General features: G+C 40.3%; 1 protein-coding gene across 3 annotated transcripts in view; it reads left to right on the top strand.

Moving 5' to 3' along the window:
- LOC149469951 (EF-hand calcium-binding domain-containing protein 4B-like) overlaps positions 1 to 23383 on the top strand; it is a 133764-nt gene that overhangs the window by 4539 nt on the left and 105842 nt on the right. For all 3 annotated transcript variants that reach the window (XM_089668176.1, XM_089668174.1, XM_089668165.1), the window contains exon 3: positions 7658 to 7769. In XM_089668176.1, coding sequence (XP_089524302.1) covers positions 7658 to 7769 — 112 coding nt within the window. The remainder of the gene's footprint in view (positions 1 to 7657; positions 7770 to 23383) is intronic.

The following is a 23383-nucleotide window of genomic DNA, read 5'->3' as shown; positions in this document are numbered from 1 at the left end:
TGACCATGCTGTAAGTAAAGTACAGTTATCCCCAGTAACCAGTCAAAAATAATCTTTATATTGACCTGGCTACAGCTGGTTTCTACACATAACTGCACTTGGTAAGTCAACATTGCTCTTTGCAGGATCTTGTTGTGTAAGCTTGTTACATTTATTTGCCCATGGTACAGAAACCTGTCAGTCAGATTTTAGAGCAATTAAATAATGAACGTTCTTTCTTTGTTTTCATTTCAACTCTTATAAGATGACTTAAAGGATAACTCCATTTTAGTTGGAAAAATATACCAAATTAAAAAAAAAAAAATTATATAGCATATACAATTGTGACACAATCCATATTGTAAATATAATATTTTAAAATGAACCTTTCCTTTTCAGTCTTCAGCACTGTCATTTTCTGTAAAATTTATTGCAATATGGCTACCTGGAGGCATTCTGTACACTGTGTACAGAACTCCCCCAAAACTGTGATTTCCTGTTTGTGTGACTGGCTCACTGATTTTTCAGAAGTCTTTACTAAAATACAAGTCAGATTTTAGGCATCCTCTGCAAAAATGAGAATCAATATCCAAAAAATATATAAGAACAAACAGCTATTTCTTCAGAGGAGAAACAGGTAGGAATCTGCAACAAGGTTTGTTAGAATCCTCGCACTATACTGTACATAGATCACCCAGAAGGGAATGTTTTTTTTGTTCTCAACAAAAGTGGAGTTACACTTTAAAGTGTATCTAAAGATGAAACTTTTTTTCTTTGGATGCAGTGGAGAAGTGTCAAAACCACTGCTCCATTCATGTTGCTATAAAAGAGAAAAAAAGCGCCTCCAAGTGCAGTATGCAGAACATTTATTGAAGAACACAGTAAGAAACACATGATGGAGTAGAAAAAAGGCTTTGGCATATGTTAAAGGATGGAAGATATGACTGCGTCCTTGATGTAATAGCCGTAGTCAGCGCAGGGGGAGTGACTCTGGATGTTTCACAAGAAGCCGGCCGGCATGTGTGAGTATCGGAAGATAGTGTCCAGGGTACACCCTGGAGCGTGACGTCGGCGTCAATGTGATGATGTGGGGAAGTCCAGCATGCAATGCCACGTGTTTCAGAGCATGCGCAAGGCTGATAGAAGACAAAAGCGCGCTTCCTTTTCAAGCATCCATTCATGTTGATGTCTGTGTTCCCATTGGTAAGATTCACCCTCCCTATATCTCCTGAGCATTGTGACTGTTAAAAAACAGAAGCCAAAGAAATCTTTAAAATCTTCAAAAGTAGACACCCATTCCAGTGACAACTCTTTAAGAAGAGTAAAAGGTGACATCTCTCACCTCCTGTTCTGTCTCTGGGGCAGGAAGTGAAGATGAATCTCCCCAATGGGAAACAGACAAAAAATAAAAAAAGAATCCCGATAGAGCACCTAACCATTCCCTACGTTATCCAAAGCTAATTTCAGCTATGTAGTCATAAATAGCAATGAGCAGTCAATTTACTTATTCTGCATGAAAGCAGAATTATTATTATTATTATACAGTATTTATAAAGCGCCAATAGTTCACTCAGCGCTGTACATTACAATGATGAAGACATGAATGATGTGACACCTGGCTGCTGCAGTAAGTCTACACTTCTTGCATTGACTGTTGTTCTTGGCCTCCAAAGGAAGGCGCAGCAAGTCATGTTCCACTCTTTTTTTTCGCTCTGACTTATTAAGAGATAATTGATAAAACATGGTCCGGGTTATGTCATAAAACGAGCAAAGAGTAATATAGCTATAGAAGATGAAGTAACCCATTTATAGCTCTTTGTTCTAAAGCAATTAAAAAAAAAGTGATTGCAGATTTGATGCTATGGGCTGCGTCACTTATATGCCATATAACTTATTCATTATGCTTGGGAAAGTGTACATACATAACTAAACACTTCAATTTGTGCTATGATATTATATTAATATTATCACACCGCAGTGAAAATCACATTTGTATTTTATGTGCATCAAGGCTTGGCTTATGTTCAGATGCTAGAGAGTACATTATATGACAAATCACACTTGTTAACCACTTGCCCTCCAGAGGATATACCCTTCTTCCTGACCAGGCCATTTTTTGCAATACAGCGCTGCGTTACTTTAACTGACAATTGCGCGATCATGCAACACTGCACCCAAATTAAATTTATGTCCTTTTTTCCCACAAATGGAGCTTTCTTTTGGTGGTGTTTGATCACCTCTGCGGTTTTTTATTTTTTGCACTATAAACAAAAAGACCTGAATAGATAAAAACAAACAGAGGGCGCACCGGCCTAGTGCATTACCTTAAAAATGTTTAATGAATGTAAATAATAAGTATTATACTCACAAATGATCAATAAATAAAAGGCACATCATAAAGGAACAGCTCTGTCCAATTCACACTGCGTGTCTATCTGTAGTGAGAACTCTGGACATCCAAAAGGTTTTCCCACTGGGGAAGGACAGCCTGCATAGCTTGGAGAGGAACCAGCCCAGCGGGAGGCCTGAAAGCAGTTCTATCCACAGCTGTAGGACAAGGACAGTGTGAGTACAACCCCATGGCCTATAAGAGAGAAGTCTGCTGGATGCACGTTATTGGCAAGTCTTCAGGGGACAGTTCACAGCTTGGTCTATCCCTTGTCCTGGGATCAAATACCGTAGCCAGATAGGCTGGTATTTTGTTCACTTAGGGGACTAAGAGCTCCTACAAGTTGGGAATTTTCTAAAAAAAATCCACTAATGACTGTCATGATTCCAGCTGGAACATAGTCAAATATCTGCCATTTTTGTAGTAATTTATAGAAGGAAATTGTCCTAATTTGTTATTCATCAATCAAGTTGAGCATCTCATAAGCAGTTTACCCTATCCAAGTTAAAATCCCTAATAAATTAAAAAAACCAAACCCGTGGACTGTTTCTTGTGTCTGGAAAAATGCTTGTTGCCTGGTTGTGCAGGATGTATCAGAAATTCAGAGTTCTTTACTAAAGAAAGCGAAGTGTGAAATTGTAACAAACAACAGCACCCAACAGTGAAAGCAAGTGGTAAGTTCCAAAGCATCATATGGCCCTTTCACCATAAAATTCATAAATGTCTCATGTCTTGTGGTTATGAAGAAATTATCATCTAATATGCCATGTTCAGTATGTATGCTGTGAAGCGTCCTCCGAGTATCTAATACAATAGTAAATTCTCTATACAATAATTGTAATATGCTTGAAGTAACCATATGTTTCTTAGGCAGCTGTAAACTATCTCCTATGCTTAACCACTTGCCTACTGGACATTTTTACCCCCTTCCTGCCCAGGCCAATTTTCTGCTTTCAGCACTGTCACATTTTGAATGACAATTGAGCAGTCATGCAACACTGCACCCAAACAAAATTGTTATATTTTTTTTAGACATATAGAACTTTCTTTTGGTGGTATTTAATCACCACTGGGTTTTTTTATTTTTTGCTAAACAAACTAAAAAAGACAGAAAATTTTGAACAAAAAAGTTTTTTCTTAGTTTCTTTTATAACATTTTGTAAATAAGTAATTTTTCTACTTCACTGATGTGCGCTAATGAGGCTGCAGTGATGGGCACTGATAGGCTGCACTGATGAGGAGGCACTGGTAGGTGGCACTGATGGGCATTGACAGGCATCATTGGTGGGCGTTGACAGGCATCACTGATGGGCACTGAAAGGCAGGACTCATATATGGCACTTATAGGCAGCACTTATAGGCGGCACTGATAGGCGACACTGATTGGAACTGTTAGGTGGCACTGATTGGAACTGTTAGGCGACACTGATGGGCATTGATAGGCGGCACTGACTGGCACTGATTGGCAGCACTGGTAGGCTGCACTGATAGGTGGCACTGACTGGCACTGAAAGGCACCTCTGTTGGGCACTGATATGTGGCATTGATGTGCACTGGTAGGCACTGATATGTGGCATTGATGTGCACTGATGGGCACTGGTACGTGGCATTGAAGGGCACTGACAGGTGGGATTGATGGTCACTGACAGGTGGCACTGATGGGGCTACACTGATCATCAGGGCACTGATCATCAGTGCCCTGATGAACAGTGTAGATGTCCCCTCTGAGGAATGCCACTTACTGGCTCTCCTCACGCGCTCTCAGTGTGAGGAGAACACTGCCTATAACTGGCATTTCCTTGATAACATGCAATCAGTTGTGATTGGATACAGCTGATCACATGACAGTGCCTGTGCCATCGGCTCTTTACTGTGATTGGTGATCCGCTGTATCCCAGGGACACAGCGCACCACTGATTGCCATGCTGTGTGCCCCTGGAGGTTTAGATTGGGAGGACATCATATAACATCCTCCTAGAATGAGAGAGCTACCGCTCGCCCATCATTTTCTTATATGGTGGGTGGGAGGTGGTTAAAGGGTCACTCGTGGGAGGGTTGCGTGGGATAAAAAATAATAATACAGCGTTTACAATTGAGATTCAAGCCATATTGCAATTAAATGTTATTAAAAATTACCTTTCCTTTTCAACCTGCAGTGCTGTAATTTTCTTTGTAAAATGCAATGCTATGTGCTGTATGCATACGCATATACACAGATGGTGTGCAGAACGCCTCCTGAAAATTTCATTTCCTGCTTGAGTGATTGGCTTACTGATTTTACCAGAAGTCTGCACTAAGATACAAGTAAGATTTTTGGCATCCCCTACAACAAAATGTAATTTTTGCCGAGATACTCCCTATGGGAAATTTTGTCTAAAGGTATGCAAACCTTGCCAGTTTACTTATTAGAGCCCTCCAGGTGCAGCAGCTAATTGATAATTATAAAACCATTCCCATACATATTCATTTTGAACATGGACACAGGCAAGCAGGTATTTCTTCAAAATAACAAAAGGTAGGAATCTGCAACAAAGTTTGTTAAAATCCTTGCAATGTAAATAGATCACCTGTAGGGAAATGTTTTTTTTTTTCGCAACAAAGGTGGTGTTACTCTTTAAATACTATGTAATTTGGTGCACAACCTATAACACATATGTAGGCCGGTGCATTATATTTTCTCCACTGTAGGTGGCGCTCGCCCAAAGCAGCAATACAGCTAGAAGGAAGGCGAAGGGAAACTGGATTTCTCTATGGTTTCCTGGTGCAGCGTTTCGGTTGGCTACACTGCATTCAGGTCACCTTGGTGGCCATCTTGAGTTTTGCAGTCTTTTTAAGTCCCTGCCCTAGGTTTTGGTGAACATTTGTGAAATAGTTACATAGTTACATAGTTAGTTACATAGTTAGTCTGGCTGAAAAAAGACAAAAGTCCATCCAGTTCAACCATTAAAAAAAATAAATGGCTAGCACGCATACCTGTCTGTCAGGGAGAGGTTCTGGTGGAGTAGTGAAAGCTCAGGGCCTACGTCTGCACTTTAGCAAGCTCCCTTTTGAGTTGGAGTGGCCAGGCCGCATTTGGCCCTCCTTGGCAGATGCTGTCTTCAGTTCAGGCCTACTACTACTGACTCTCTGCTACATTGACTTCAAGTTCCTGGTCAGGTGAGCTCCCCCACGGAGCTGTTGCACTGTTTTCAAGTTCTTCAATACATTGGTTCCTGCATTCTGGACCACTGCACCGCACCACACTGCACCTACCCAACAAATATTGCAATAATACTACTGCACAAAAAGAATACAACATTGTGTAACTATATGCGCATGGATCACACAACTCATGCAGTATAAGTCTAATGTATCATGCCAGCTGCTCATGGACTTTTCTGTTGGAGATTGGATGATTTTCAAAACTATAAAAGTATGGCGGCAGCTATCAAAGTCACTGCTAACATTCAAAGCTAGCGGTAGGAAAATCAATTTGAAAGATTAAGCACTTGGACCAGTTGGTGGATATCTGTAAATAATTCTTTATCTTCCAATTTATTTGCTGGTCCAGATTGCAAGATTTTTGTGGTTTATTATTATTTTTTTTAACTTGAAAAAAACTGCTCCTTTTCTATCAACCTTCCTGCTTGTTTTTTTTAAAGTAAAATGTGGCAAGGCTGTCAGTATTTCAAAGTATGTACATGTTTCAAGACATTCATAAATACATTTATAAAGAATATATTGCATGTGGCTCATGTACTTTAGGTTTACTGATGCTTTATACACAGTATTTATCTGGCTATTAAATCAAAAGATCTGAGCAAACATCCTCAAAGTTCATCAGAGTACATTCTGACACATTGGAAACACATTTGCATTTTTGCCTGATCTGTTTTTAACACCCGGTCACATCAAGCCCGACTTTGAAATTGTGTGACTTACAGTGAAGTCGCACAATTTCAAAGTCAGGGGACATGCCGATTTCAGGTGTGAATTGCAAGACATCTTACAGATGTCTATGCAAATTGCATGAAAAGTAGTACATGTACTACTTTAGAAATCGGTGTGGCTCTGACCAAGTCGGAATCGCACCGATCTGACCACTGTAATTGCGGACAATAGGATGCGACTTGGCATATGATTTGCAAGTTGCATGGGATGTGAATCGCATGCCAAGTCACACTCAGTGTAAAGTGATTCTAAAGGTTGTAATTTAAAAAAAACCCAAAAAACCCATGTTATACTTATCTGCTCTGTGCAATGGTTTTGCACAGAACATTCCTAATCCTCTTCTACTCGGGTCCTCTGCTGGTGGTCCTGCCCCCCCCCAGTTGCGCACCGACCAATTTGCAATGGGGGCACTCAAGCAGGCTCGCTCAAAACCCCACTCCTGTGATTGAACATTGTCACAAAAAGAGTGAGGCTCGGCCCTGCCCCGCTCTTTCTTCGCCTGTTCACTGGCTGTGAGTGACAGTAGCAAGAGCTGTGTGAGCCAATAAGGAGAGAGAGACATCAGGGGATTGAGATGGGGCTCAGGTAAGTATAAGGGGGGGCTTACTGATTTTCCCAGAAGTCTGCAATAAGATACAAGTCAGATTTTTGGCATCCCTTACCACAAAATGTAATTTTTGCTGAGATACTCCCTATGGGAAATCTTGTCTAAAGGGATGCTTCACTCAGAAGATTTTTTACTCTAATGCATAGGATGCATTAAGATAAAAAACTATCTGTCTTTAGAACTCCTTTAACTCTGTTGTTTACTCTAAGGTCCTTGAAGAGGACACATGGCCACAATTAGATTGTTTTACTTTAGATTGTGGACAGGGGTGGACTGACACCTCATGGGGCCCCCAGGCAATAGGAAATCATGGGGCCCCTGTGTCCTTGCCCACACTCAAACCACACCCAAAAAAGCCTATGAAAGGTACCAGGGGCATCTCATGGGGCCCCCTACTGACCCCGGGCCCTCGGGCAGTGCCCGAGTGTCTAAATGGTCAGTCCGCCCCTGGTTGTGGAAAGGGTTCTTTACTTTTGGAAATAGTAGAAATGTGGAACTCCCTCCACCAGGAAGGGTTACTAGCTGAAAGTGTTGACAAAACCTTTAGATGTCTTCCTCAGGACGCAGAATACACACCTAAGATGAACTGGATGGACTTGTTTTTTTTTCATCCTTATCAACTATGTAATTATATATTAAATGGAAAAACTCAGAGCACAGGAAGAAAACAGATTTTTTCCTAATATAATATACTCATGGATGGAATTAATTTGTAAATATTATTTTATTAACTTGCAAATTATTTATTTCAGAAAATCAGTGAAGTTATTTTCTGCACTGTTGAAGAGTTGGAGCTTCTTTTTGATGAGCTTAATACTGATGGGAAAGAATACTTGTCTTATGAGGAATTCACTTTAGGACTAAGTAAGTAAAAAAACAAATTTTGTTTTAATGCTAAACTCAAAATCCAGTTATGTATTTCTTAACTATGTCAGTACCAGCATGCTACCCCCCCCCCCCCCACCTTCCTTTCAAGGAATTTGTTTAGTTCATAGTGCTGTAACAATTTGACTGACAATTACTCGGTCATGCAACACTGCATCCCAATACATTTTATAGCATTTTTTGAGACATACAGAACTGTATTTTGGTGGTATTTAATAAATGTTGGGTGTTTTATTTTTGCCATATAAAAGAGAAAAGACTAAAAAAAAAATAAAAAAAAAAAATTATCTTACTTTCTGTTATATCTAATAAAAATCCTATGACAGTACATACTCTAAAATGCTGTAATTGTGTGCACAAGTTTTTGAAAATAAAGAAGCATGCTGGTATTGAGTTGGTTAAGGCTCACTTAACCTTTGTAAATTACCAGTTCAAATGTAAGTGCAGCGCTAAAACTGAGAAAACTGAGAAAAGTGAGAAATGCAATCATAAAGTGTTTATGTGAATAGAAGTGTTCATACAATATTCCAGTGAAATACATCAAATGAAACGTCTCAGATCACATAGAATCATAAAATCATAAAAAAATCTAAAATTCTGAATAGAAATAGTGGATAGTCTGTGGCACTATAGGTCACAGAAGTGCCAAGTGATACACTGTATGTGTGCTTATTTAGGAATAATGGTGATTATACATATAAATACCCACTGACTCCAAGTGAAAGTCTTCTGTTGTTAGTGAAAGTTCCCTGGAAATTGCATTGCATGGAAATAAGCCCAAAGCACTTGAAGCCCCCCACAAATCCCAGGATCATTTCACTTTGCCTGCCGGCTCCCACCCCAAAAAATCCTATAATTATTGGTGGTCAGTGGTGTTTTAAACCCCCCCCCCATGGGGGTCCCAGAAGTGATTGAGTCACTGCAGTGCAGGGGATGCTGAAGGAATGGAAGTGCGAGGGTCATTTGCAGGCAGAGGAGGGCACTGGATGCACAGAAGGTAACTAACAGGATGCCCCCTAACTGGTTCCCCTAAACAAACAGATAGCACCTCTACCTGTTTAGTGTTCTGTAAACACTCTGCTTTTTCACTCAGAAGCAGGCTCCCATACAGGGGTGGACTGACAACTCATGGGGCCCCCGCGCAATAGGGGATCATGGGGCCCCTATGTCCTTGTGCAAACTCAAAAAAGCCTATGAAAAAGGTACCAGGGGCATCTCATGGGGCCTCCTACTGACCCCGGGCCCTCGGGCAGAGCCCGAGTTTCCAAATGGTCAGTCAGCCCCTGCTCCCATAGTACATAGAGTGAAAGGGAGAATCCTGAGCATCAGTCTGCTCATATACTGTATAAAGGGTGTGCACAGCTGAGAACACACTTACTGACGTAAGGTGGCTCCTATGTCTATAACAAACCTAGTCATCCATGAAGATCAGCAATGTCAGTCTGGGGAGAGGGCATTGTCAAATGCACTTGCAGATTTAACCACATCAATATTGGGCACTTTTACCCCCTTCCTGCCCAGGCCAATTTTCAGCTTTCAGCACTGCCACACTTTGAATGACAATTGCACGGTCATGTAACACTGTACCCATATGACATTTTTATCATTTTTTTTTCACACAAATAGAGCTTTCTTTTGGTGGCATTTAATCACCACTGGGTTTTTCATTCATTACTAAATAAAACAAAAAAAACTGAAACTTTTGAAAAAAAACCCACTTTTCTTTGTTTTTGTTATAAAATTTTGCAAATAAAGACAATTTCTTCATAAATGTATGTCAAAATGTAGTCTGCTACATTTCTTTGGTGAAAATAATAAAAATAATAATAATAATAATAATTTAATTTGTTTCTATCATTTTTTTATTTTTTATTACATTATTTTTTTTTTGTATTTTTTTTTCCAACACACTGTGACCAAAGCAATACAATGTTACCATAGTAACATTGAACTACTCTGGGCAAGTGATCAGGATTTTTCTTTTTTTTTTTTTTTAGCACGTTATGATTGCTAATACCAATGTATTTCATTGATATTTGCAGAATGAAATGTATTCATTCAGTCTTCTGTTGTGATTAGCTGTGATTGGGCAAAGTTGATCACATGATACAGATGGGCTGTGAATGGCCTTGTCTGTACCATGTGACTGCTTTGACCAGTCACAGCTAACAACTTAATTGTATACAATGGATGGCATGACAGGAAGCCATCCATTGTATACAATTGACATGTGATCTGCTGTGATTGGTCACAGAGGTCACATCATGACACTGGCAACGGGCCGGTTTAGTAATATGTCATCGTCTGTGTCCCGTTGACATGCCATACTCCAGCTGTTTTTACAGCAACAGTTTTTCCATTTTGGGATAAAGGTTTTTGCATAAATAAATAAAAAGCTGATCCTTTTAAACACCCCTCAGTATTAAATGATATGTCTCACTTTGCCACTTTTTCTGGACTGCTTGGACAGTTAGAGGAAGCTGAAATATAACAGACTTACTGGTCAGATTACCAGGTGAAAATAAAGAAAAAAAGTGAAGACCATTGTAGCCAACTATCTGTAGCACTAATCAAAGGAACATTTCATTAGATTATTAGACCAACTTCTCTGGAATAGGAACAGCCATAGATGTATTGAAATTTGACTGGTCCCTGCTGAGCTTGTCTGAATCTTGATCCATCTATGGCCAACTTTAATCTGCTTTCTCCTCTTATCAGCATGTTCCTTGCCAGCACATGGTCACTGCAGCACAACTAACTGGCTGTGCTGCTTAGCCCTCCTGTGGTCTGAGCTCTGTTGGAAAAGGCACCGAAAGAGAATCTGGGCATAAGTCCAAAGAAACATGTAATCAAACAATAGTCCACTCAATCCCACTCTGACCATATCATTTGTGACCAAGCGACAAAGCAAAAGGTGCTTGTGCTTCTATAAATAATTAGACAGGTGCCAGATTTTAATCACAATGGTGTTCCAGATGTCCCCACATGGACTTGTGCTCGTCACAATGTTATGACCTACTATTTCTAGATAGGTCATGCTGTGCCTTTGGGTCAGACCCCACTATAAAGTTCACCATCCAGACTGTACCAGTATCCAAACTCCAAATCTTCCTCTTACCATATTGCACTGCTCAGGAGAAACAATACCATAGGGAGACTTTCACTGCTCGAAACATCTTACTTGTCACTGGAGGTGACAGCAACCAGGAAACCATGACTCAACGCGTTGCATCCTGATTGGATGTCGACAGGAAGCTAAGGAAGAAAGCAGGACTTTGCCTTTGAAACTCGCCTCTTTGAGGCTCCAGCATCTGTGACAGCTTTCCTGACAGCTCACTGAAAGGTATCAGCAGCAGCACTTCGGCTCCGGTCTGCTCCAGCAACAGTTTACAGACACAATTCCCTTCCGCTTGCCTGTACCTGCACAGTGTATTTCAGGGAATGGCTTGGTTTCTGGGATGCTTGTGAGTGCAACTTACATTTGGTTTTTTTTTCATTTATTTCATAACTACCCACTGCTGCTTGACACCTCTCTCTCTCTAAAGTCAAGTAGTTTTTTCCCTTAATGCATTGTATGCATTAGGGTAAAACATATTTCAGTACCTGCTTCTCCTCTACCTAAACACTTACCTCAATCAGTCCTGCACTGTGCTTGTCTGCAGGTCTTTTCTCTCCTCTCCTATCTCACATAAGCTTGTCTGAGACCCTTTGGCTCCTGCTGCTGTCACTACTAGAGAGATAGCTCACACATGTGCCACCATAGGAAGCAGCTTCCTATGGTGGTACACAGAGAAGTAGAGGTGCCAAGTGTATCGGCAGGGGACCCCAGAAGAGGAGGCTTGGGGTTGCTCTGTGCAATACTCTTTCACAGAGCAGGTAAGTATAAAATTTTTTATTTTAGTAAAAAATATGTACCTTTACAACAGCTTTAACCCCGGCCCTTTAAGGGTTTCAGAAGCCGGGAGGCGGGGCAGGGTTTAGGGTCAGGTGACCGCTGTGACACGCCATCACGGCGGTCACATGAAAGAGGAGATCGGGACCTTTCCGTGAGTACAGGACATGTGTGCTGGGTGCACGCTGGGCACACGCTCTCAGCACATATGTTCTTTTTTAATAGAACGCAAATGTGCGGCCACTCGGTGTCTAGACCCAGATGCCGGGAGGCCGCACATTTGCATTCGGCCGGTGTGAAGAGGTTAATAAGATCATTTTCTGTACTTGCAGAGAATGTACTTAGCCTTAAAAGAGAAAACGAATGTTGCCATCGCATATAAGGACTATGCCGTACATATATAACTGTCCTAGTTGGCAAGTGGTTATATCAGGACCATGGCTGCAGCTGGAGCAGCCATGATCCTGGTATTGTTTTTTACAGCTGGTGGATCAGATCAAGCAGATTGGCTTTCATGTAAAAGTGATTCAGGTGACTAACATTTTTGCAGAGCTCTAAAAGATCTTTCTCTTCTGTCACCCTCCTCGGGCTGAGAGATGGGAGAACCTGAGACCATAATAAGCAATCAAGATGGCTGCCCACAGAGGAGATGAAGGAACATCCTCTCTGATCCTGGAAGCAACAAGGATTTTGTCACTTTTGGTTTCAGAGCTGTCATTTCCTGGCTGTTATAACTAGGGTAGCATCTAACCAAGCATGATCTGTGCTTGGTTAGTTGCTTTGGAGGGCAGGGAGGACTTCATAATAGACCCCTGATGTCTCCATAAACAGTACCTGTCACGTGCCAAAAGATATCACAAGGGGGCTTGTTTACCCCCTTGTGAAAGCAAAAAAGTTAAATGAAAAAAAAATGTGAAAACTTAAAGAACTTAAATTACATAAATAAAAGTAATAAAGAAAAATTAAAAGCACCCCCATTTGCCGACACATACACAAAATGTAAATGCAAATATGTAGGTTGGCACACATATGTAAACGATGATTACACCACACATGTGAGGTATTGTCACAAACGTCAAAATTAAAGCATTAACTCTAGGGCTTCACTTAATTTATAACTCTATACTAGTAACCTGTAAAGCAGTGGTCTCCAAACTGTGGCCCGGGTGCCGGATGTGTCCCTTTGCTTGCTTTTATCCGGCCCTTGGGGCACTATTCTATCCACTGACTCCATAAACGGGACATAATTTCTGCCACTGAAACCAACAATGGGGCACAAATCCTCCCATTTACACAAATTATAGTATACAATTCCACCCAATATCACCAACAATGGGGCACTATTCCTCCCAATGACATCAATGATGGGGCGATATTTCTCTTGCTGACACCTACAATGAGGCACAATTCCTCCCAAAACCGCAAATGATAGGGCACAATTCCTTCCACTGACACCTAAAGTTGTGTTCAAAATAATAGCAGTGTGCTGAAAAAAGTGAATAAAGCTCAAAATCCTTCTAATAGCTTTATTTCCATACACACAAATGCATTGGGAACACTACACATTCTATTCCAATTCAAAACATGAAGAAAAATATATCAAATTTGTATTGTTCCTCTAAAAAAAATGAAGAAAAGTGAATATTAGACTGTTCAAAAAAATAGCAGTGTTTGTATTCTTCTTTACAAACTCAAACATTCACTATATAAACTGAAAAATGTTTGAAGATTTTGCTTTCCTTTGAATCACTTAATTAATATTTAGTTGTATAAGCACTGTTTCTGAGAACTGCTGTACATCTGTGTTGCATGGAGTCAACCAACTTCTGGCACCTGTGAACAGGTATTCCAGCCCAGGATGATTGGTCTACATTCCACAGTTCTTCTCTATTTCTTGGTTTTGCCTCAGAAACTCCATTTTTGATGTCACCCCACAAGTTTTCTATTGGATTAAGATCCGGGGATTGGACTGGCCACTCCATAACGTCAATCTTGTTGGTCTGGAACCAAGATGCTGCACGTTTACTGGTGTGTTTGGGGTCGTTGTCTTGTTGGAACACCCATTTCAAGTGCATTTCCTCTTCAGCATAAGGCAGCATGACCTCTTCAAGTATTCTGATGTATTCAAAGTGATCCATGATCCCTGGTATGCGATAAATAGGCCCAACACCGTAGTATGAGAAACATCCCCATATCATGATGCTTGCGCAACCATTCTTCACTATCTTCACAGTGTACTGTGGCTTGAATTCAGTGTTTGGGGGTCGTCTGCCAAACTGTCTCTGGCCACTAGACCCAAAAAGAACAATCTTACTTCAATCTTATTTGTTTTAATTGTAACAGTACTCAGAGGTAGGTAACTTTAGAGTCTGAGTCCTTGCCATTTTGGCTATTCTTCTATCCATTGGAATGGTAGTTTTTTGCTTTCTTCCACGTCTTTCAGGTTTTGGTTGCCATTTTAAAGCATTTGCGATCATTTTAGCTGAGCAGCCTATCATTTTCTGCACTTATTTATATGTTTTCCCCTCTCCAATCAACTTTTTAATCAAGGTACGCTGTTCTTCTGAACAATGTCTGAAACGACCCATTTTCCTCAGAATTTCAGAGAGAAATGCACTGTAACCAGCATGTACAACATTTGCTGCCTTCCTTCCTTAAATAAGGGCAATAATTGCCACCTGTTTTTCAAAGAATGAATAACCTCACTAATAGAACTCCACACTGCTATTATTTTGAACATGCCCCTTTCAATTAGTGATTCAATTACACAGAATCAGCAGCATGCATGTCATGTCTGTTGAGTCTGTTGGATTTCTATTACTCTACCGTAAAAAAACGTAAAAACAGTTCCCCCCAACAGTGATTGATCAGGTTAGTGATGTCTGACTGCTATTATTTTAAACACAACTGTACATTGGGACACAATTCCTCTCACTGAAACCAGTGCTGGGATACAATTCCTTTCAATGGCACCAACCATGGGGCACCATTCCTCCAATCAACACCAGTGGTGGAGCACTGTTCCTCCCACAGACACCAATGACAGGCCACTATTCCACCCACTGGCACCAACAATGGGCCACAATTCCTTCCATTGACACCAATGATGGGGCACTATTCCTCCCACTGACACCAATGATGGGGAACTATTCCTTCCACTGACACCAGAAATAGGGTACTATACCTCCCTTAATTCCAAAAATCAGGCATTGTTTACTGCCAGTGAAGCTAGGACATTTTCTTTTCTGACTTCCAGCAGCCTGGCCCCCCTAAAGTCCAAAAGACTGTTAACTGGCCCTTTCTTTAGAAAATTTGGAGACCCCTGCTGTAAAGGCTTTTAAAGCATCACTTACGGACAATTTTAGGTACTATATTTTGTTGTCATTTCACAGACACGTTTTAAATCTCGACATGTTTACTATCTATCTTCTTGATGCAACATGATCTTTTTAATTTTACAAACTAATTGGGTACTGTTTTGTGTTTGTGAGCATTAAAATTCATTTAAGTTTTTTTCCTGAAAATGTGTGATTGATAAAGGGCTGCACAAACATTGTGTGCAACATTTCCAAGAGCCACCATTTTATTCTTTAGGGTCTCTGCTTTCAAAAAATATATAATGTTTGGGGGTTCAAAGTAATTTGCTAGTATAAAGAATGCAGGTTTTAATAAGAGTGCAAAAAATTGCCCTGGTAGGCAAGCCGTTAATTTAAATATATTACTTTTTTGTTATTTGGTAAAAACATTTTTAGTTAAAACAGAGGACTAAAGTGCATACATTTACAAACAGATGAGATGCAGATTGTACAAGGCATTTCTGTGTCACATGGTTCTACTACAATCTATTGGAAGAAGAAAGGAATCTGGACAGCCACACACTGAAATCACCTTTATTGAAGAATATTCATAAAATATCCATAAAATCAACAAAGACCAATACACAGCAAAGGGGTGTTATCCGGTGTTTCACCCCTCTGCAGTGTATTTATTGGTCTGTGTTGATTTTATGGAAATTTTATGAATATTCTTTAGTAAAGTTGATTTCAGTGTGTGGCCATCAGGATTCCTTTAATCTGATATCTTCAATTATAATTGAAGCTGGGCTGGGCTGAGGCTGACACCTGTTTGTGTGACGTTGGCAGATTCAGGCAGACCAACTTAGAGCAGTGTTTCCTTCTCTACAATCTATTGGAGTATTGACAATGCAACATATACTGTATAGAGCACCTGAGGATACACCTTTGTTCTTTCTAGTTCAATATTATACATTCCAGATTGCATACAACAGAGCTTTAATGTGTATGCACCCAATTCAACAAAAAGAGAAAATGACAACTGATACATCAATTTAAAAATAGTACGGGACAGGTCATGTACAATTCAGAGAAGGAAATTCTATAGAACCTAGTTCTAAGGAGCAAAGAGTACTTATGTGCTGTCATTAACTTTAAAAAAATGCAGGTAAAATCACAGAAAAAACTAAGTACAAAAACATAAAAACCTGTAGCGCAAATGAAGAAAGAGTGATTAGGTCCCAAGCAAGAAGCTGTAGTCTCTGTATGGTAGATCCAGGTGTGTTAATCCCCTTCTATAATGGATGCAGCTCTTCTAACAGTGTATTGGATGTCTCTGCACTAAAACAATAAACAAACAGAAGGCGCCATCAGCTAAGTGTTTTAACCATTTCTACACCTTCCTGCCCAGGCCATTTTTCAGGTTTCAGCGCTCTCACACTTTGAATGACAATTGCGCGGTCATACAACACTGTACCCAAACTAAAATTTTATCATTTTCTTCACACAACTAGAGCTTTCTTTTGGTGGTATTTAGTCACCGCCGGGGTTTTTATTTTTTGCTAAATTAACAAAAAAAGACCAAAAATTTTGAAAAAAAAAACACATTTTTCTTTGTTTCTGTTATAAAAGTTTACAAATAAATAATTGTTCTTCATAAATTTAGGCCGAGATGTATTCTGCTACATGTCTTTGGTGAAAATAACCCAAATTAGGATGTATTTTTTAGTTTGTAGGAAAGTTATAGAGTTCACAAACTATGGTATAGATCTGAATATTGATCAATCCTGAAGTACTGACAGCCAATCTAATTTCTTGAGGTCGAAGAATGTCAGAATAGTACAGATATCCCCAAAGGACCCCTTTTTGCAGAGTAGACAGTCCGACATACTTCATAAGAGGCATGGCGAGTTTTTTGAAGTTGTATTTTTTTGTCATAATTTTTCGGAAAATTAAAAAATTAAAAAAATTATTTTCACTATTTTTTTTTTACATACTGTCACCAGTGCAGTACAGCATCTTCATATAACTGGCATGGCGGTGAACATGGACACTGACTGGTGACAGTATGAAAACAAATATATATATATATATATATATTTTTTTTTATTATATTTAATTTTTTATTACATTTTTTTTAAAGATTTTTTTTCATATTTTACTATGACCAAAGTAGTACAATGTTACCATAGTAACATTGTACTACTTTGGGGGAGTGATCAGTATTTTATTTATTTTTTTTTTTTTTTATACACAGTTTGCTTATAGCAAAGAATTACTTTGCTATAAGCAAGCATTTAGCTGAATGAAATCGATTCATTCAGCTTTTTTTTTTTTTTTGTGCTTAGCTGTGATTTGGTCACAGCTAATCACATGACATGTGCATGTGACCTGCTGTGACCATTCACAGCTAGGCACTAGTATACAATGGATGGCATCATGAATGAAGCCATCCATTGTATACAACTATCATGTGACCTGCTGTGATTGGTCACAGCAGGTCACATGGTACCAGCTACGGGAGCCGGTACTCGGATCTGTCATCGGCCGTGTCCGAAGTGCACGGCCCGTGACAGATCCCGCTGCTGCGCCGCTCTGCTGTGCCGCAAACTGCGCATGTGCGGGAGCACGCCAAATGGCGTGCACCCGGAATACAGGAGCGCATTTCAAGCCGCCAAACTGCCATTGGCCGGGCGGCTAATGGTTAATTTAACCACTTCCCGTTCACCCTATAGCAGAAATACTGCTACAGGGTGGCATGGGTGCACAAAATCCTGTATATATACCTGTTTTTGCATTTCTGGGTAGGGGTTGCACGCGCCCTACCTGCGCCACCATTCGCGGCCGCAGCTGTCAATCACCAGGTCCCAGCCAGTGGTTACTTGTCGGCGCCCAGTGATTGCCGAGCATCTCCGATGGCGGGGGGGAGAACTGTTTGTAAGCAAAACAGTTCTCCTCCCTGTCAGCTCATGTGCTTAGAGTGAAGCACACATACACAGCAAACCGTAAAACAGCACACAGTTAACCTTTTGATCGCCCCACATGTTAACCCCTTCCTGCCAAGTGCCATTAGTACAGTGTGAGTGCTTTTTATTAGCACTGATCACTGTATTGGTGTCACTGGGAATGTCAGTGACACCAAGTCAGTTCCCCCCAGTGTCAGAATGCCTGCCACAGTCCCGCTATAAGTCACTGATCACCGCTATTACTAGTAAAAAAAAAATCCTAGTATATATACTGCCATTTGTAAACGCTATAACTTTCACGTAAACCAATTAATCTACATGTATTTCAATTTTTTTTTTTAGCTAAGACATGTAGCAGAATACATTTTGGCCTAAATTTATGATGAAATTTGATTTATTAATTTGTTTTGCTGGAAATGTTTAATAGCAAAAAGTCAAAAATATAGTTTTTTTCTCAAAATTGTCTTTTTTTAATAACTCAAAAACCCCCGAAAACACGCAGGCGATTAAATACCGCCAAAAGAAAGCTCAATTTGTGGGGAAAAAGGACGTAAATTGAATTTGGGTGCAGCATTGCATGACCGCGCAATTATCAGTTAAAGTAAAGCAGCGCTGTACCGCAAAAAATGGCCTGGTCAGGAAGGGGGGTAAATCCTCTGGAGGGCAAGTGGTTAATTAAAAACAAGTAAAGGGAAAGGTTAAAATGCACCCACAAGGATGAGAGTAAATGAGCATATCATCAGTCCTTATTCGCTGGCAAGCCTCGGTGGACAGCAAGTGGATGGATGGATGAGATATATCCTTAAAATAGCTCTGCAGGATAGGTGGAAAAAAGCTGGACTTTGTCAGAATGTAGATTAAGTCCATATTGGGCAGCACAGTGGCTAAATGGTTAGCACTTCCACCCAGCAGTACGAGGGTCGTTGGTTCAAATCTCAACCATGGCACCACCTGCCTGGAGTTTGCATTTTCTCCCTGTGCCTGCATGGGTGTACTCCGGTTTCCTCTCACGCTCCAAAGACATGCTGGTAGGTTAATTGGCTCCTGTCTAAATTGGCCCTAGTATGTGTACGTATGAATGTAAGTTAGGCACCTTAGATTGTACGCCCCTTGAGGGTTAGGGACTGATGTGAATGTATAATATATATGTAAAGCGCTGCGCAAATTGACAGCACTATATAGGTACCTGAAATAAATAAATATGACAGGCTGTGTCTTCCTCCAGCAGCAAATATAGCCACACTGGAGCACAAGCCAGCATTAGGACCAGAATAAAAGCACAGAAAAGCATTTTAAACGCTTACTTGCAGTGTTTTTCCTTTCCATGTGCCCTTGAACTTGCTAAGGAATTCCAGCACTGATGAAAGAGTTACTTCTCTAGTACATCTACAGTTCCCCCTCCTTTCCGCCACATCATAGCCTTCTCTTCTTCATAATTACTCTATGTGCTGGCCCAGCTCCTCTGCCCCTCACCTCGCTACCTAAGCAGGAGAAAGCAATGGGTATACTATACTGCAGGGGTGTCCCCCCATGCCTCTGCCTTTGGGACTCATGCTTGTAACTGTCAGACTTGCAATGCCTCATGGGACTTGTAGTTTGGCAACAGCTGTAGGGCCGTCAGTTTGACACCCGTGCTATAGAGTGTCACTTAATGTACTGTATATCTAAAGCCATATATTTCTATTGTAGATAGAGTACGGGAAGGTTAAAACTTCTGTCAGGGTTATTTGTTTATTTTTTTTTTGTTTATTTTTTTTTTGCCATGTGTGTCTTATTAGGTAATGTCCCTTCAATTCCTGTACTGTAGACTCAAACAGGAAGTGAGAAAATATATTTTCAATGTGAGGGATAAATCATCTTTAACAATTTCCATGGTAATGGGCATGTGGCCTGGTATGGTTCAGGAGGGGGGGAAATCGCATGCTGGGATAAGGGTCTGGTATAGATTTTGGGAGGAACCCCACCCCATTTCTTTTTTTAATTTTGGTGTGGGGCTTCCCCTCAAAATCCATACCAGACCTGAAGGGCTTGGTATGGATGGGAGGGGGGGGACCCCACGCCGCTTTTTTATTATTTTTAAATTGCCGGCAATTCTTTCTTTTACATTCAGCAGTCAGTGGGAATCCCGCTGACAGCTGAAACATAATGCATGCTTTTCACTACTAAAATACCGCATGACTTGATAAAATAACTCATGTGATATTTTAGTAGCCTTTTTTAGTGAATTTACTATTTTGCAGTGCATTCTGGGCATTTGGGAAGGTCTCCTGAGGTTATACATCAGTATTATAAACTGATGTTTTTTAACCTACGTTTTCCAGCAGTCAGTTTCCATCATTCAGAAGAGTTTTCCAAAAGTTCCGTGTACATGAGTCCTACATGAGTATATTACAATACTGGCAATGAAGAAGAATTTTACTCATGTATACACCCACACACCTTTACCTGCCTATACTCAACAATACTCAGGTCTTTACACAGAGTTTTTGGCCCCTTGCACCCGGGCATCACAAGTCCCTGAGTAAACATCAGTAAATTATGACGCCCGAGTGCAAGGAGCCTACTGCACATAACATATTATTGAAAGAAATTATTGGTCTGGTGACAGTGTCTCTTTGAACATAATATATGTGGAAGCTGTACATTGTGTCAAAGTATTTTGATACAGAGATTGATGCATAAAGAAGCAAATGAAAAGCCATGCAATCATTTTGTGGATGATGTACAACCCTCGTGTTCCCCAGAGTGTCTTGTTTTACAGTCATGATCACTCACCCAATGTGGATGGGTGTGCCCATGTATTCCTTCCAGGGTTTGGCCTTGGGAGGAAACCAAGTATGGGGCATGAAAGAACAAAAATGAAATTGCTGTCATTTTAACCCCTTCACACCGATGTCACACAAACATGCGGCCTCATAGAACTGGGCTTTTTTTCTGTGGGGATGCATATTTGCGTACATGTCTTTGTGCTGGGAGCGTGTCGCACAGAGAGCTCCCAGTGCAAAGACCGGGGTGCCACTGAGAGCCCCGGGTCCTGATTCCAGGTCACATGATCGCTGTGATAGCCTCTGATTGGCTATCACAGTGATCAGTCACTGTACAGCCTGCCCCCCTTGTTTCTTTTTTTTTTTTTCACATTACATATCTCTCTCCTTGCATAGAGGAAAAAAAACCCCAAAAAACTGTTTGTTAAAAAAAAAGATAAATATTAAAAAATAAAGAAAAAATACCTAGACCAAGGTTTGATCTAGTTCAGTGCCAGGGTTAGTGTTTGGGTCAAGGTCAAAGTTCAGGATTTTTTAATTTTTTTAAATTGGCATCAGTGTCAGTTAGTGTCAGTGTGTTTTATGTAAAAAAAAGCCCCAAAAAACATGTGCACTATTGTTTCTAGGCTGTACTGTGGGTACAAACAACAAATAACATACACATGTATGGTATCACTGCGATCGTCAAGAGCTGGAAAATGTATTTTGGGTTGCTCTTTGGTAGTAGGTTATGGTAGTAACAAGAAACACAGCTAAACAAAAAAATATGTTTTTGGTCAGTTTTCTTTTGATAATAAAAAAAAAACAGGAGATATCCATTTACCACCAAATGAAAGCCCAATTTGTCCTGAAAAAAACACAAATGTACAAAGTATATGTGATGATATGTATGATTTTACTAACACGTGTCAAAGTTGCAAAATTGTTCTTAGGCATTTAGATTTGTTTTACCCTTATGCATGAAGGGGTTAAGGTTTAAGTAAACCTGTGGTAGCCCATGCTAGTTAAGTAATAAGTTCACCTTGCAGAGGGCACAGAATGCATGTTGTATTAACCTTACTAATGCTCTCCTGATGCCACTGGTGCCATACCTAGTACTTATAAATCATCCCCCCCCCTCCACAACATATGGTCTAGTGCCTGACCTTCCGATTGCCATTCCTGCAGTCCTTGAAAGGTGGGGTAGAGGAGGGTGGCACTTTTTTAGGAAGGCAACTTATTCTTCGATTTTGAAAGCTTTGGCAGTGGATAGGAAAGTAGAGAAGTATGGGGTGGTGATTGGGGGTGAGGATATCATGCCTTATGTTTAAAAGATGGTGAATGAGTAAGTGGTCCAGGGAGTTGGTAGTAGTGGAGAGGGGGGGGGGGGGGGCATAACTCTCAATATCAGTTTTTTGCCACTTAATAGCAAGTGAAAACAGCCTAATAAACAAAATCTGCTTTTTCACCAAATGCAAAGGTGAATTTAACAATTAGATTCTCAGAACTTTATAAAATGTTAATTAAACTTTTTCCATGGTAATATATGTGTTACTAAACCCACAACAGTAAAATTAGTCTATATTATGTATTTCATTTATTTATTTTAGGTATTTATATAGTGTTGTCAATTTATGCAGCGCTTTTCCATATATATTTGTACATTCACATCAGTCCCTAAGCCTCAAGGGGTATACAATCTAAGGTCCCTAACTTACATTCATACATACACATACTAGGGCCAACTTAGACAGGATCCAATTAACTTACCAGCGTGTCTTTGAAGTGTGGGAGGAAACTGGAGTAACCGGAGGAAACCCACGCAGGCACAGGGAGAACATGCAAACTCAAGGCAGGTGGTGCTATGGTTGGGATTCAAACCAATGATCCTGCCAGGCGGAAGTGCTAAACATTTAGCCACTGTGCTGCCCATTCAGTAAAGAATGCTTGTTATACTCACTGTGGACCCTGAGGGGCTAATCCTCCACATTGTGTAAAAAGGCTGTTTGATCCTGTCTTCTCTGACCCCCTTCTTCTACTGTCCCCAATCCATCTGCTGATAGCACAGCTCTAGGAGACACTTTGCATAAGCTCAGTTTAGTGTGTATATCTAGAGATTTTCTTTTTCTTGGGAGGGGGCATGTGATCAGCACAGGGCCAATCAGCATTGTCCAGACAGAGGGTCAGGAGTAAAGCAGACTCCTAGGACAGTCAGGGGAGGATGAAAACTCCTCCTAGGACAGTCAGGGGAGAATGAAAACTCCTCCTACAAGCTTTAACCAGTGTTCAGATGGACACTGATAGAAGTCACAAGACTAATATCTACTGCTGATGAGAAAAGGTATTTAGCAGTTTATATTTACTACAATAATTACATTTCCATTTTGTGTGTACTGTGGGAGACCAGGTATAGTGAATGCAGGGTCCTGGGTTTAGTAACACTTTAAGTGTTAATGTGAATTGTACCATGCATTATATGACATAATAATATTCCCCTATAAACTTCATTCATCAGTGAAGATTTTTTGAAAAACATTTTCTCGTTACTGTAGAGTTTAAAGCAGAGTTCTATTCTGTGGACATCAATCATGTTGTTAAAAGTGAGAGCACAAAGGATGCTTTCATCTACCGGATTACAGTTTTTTTCCTATTGTCCCTATCTTGTGTATTAGCTTAGATGTTAAGTGATGCATAATAA

The sequence above is a fragment of the Staurois parvus genome, unplaced genomic scaffold (genome assembly GCF_062004578.1).
Source record: "Staurois parvus isolate SC_StPar_1 unplaced genomic scaffold, SC_StPar_1.0 ptg000056l, whole genome shotgun sequence".
NCBI lineage: Eukaryota > Metazoa > Chordata > Amphibia > Anura > Ranidae > Staurois > Staurois parvus.
This window is presented reverse-complemented; position numbering and strand designations above follow the sequence as displayed.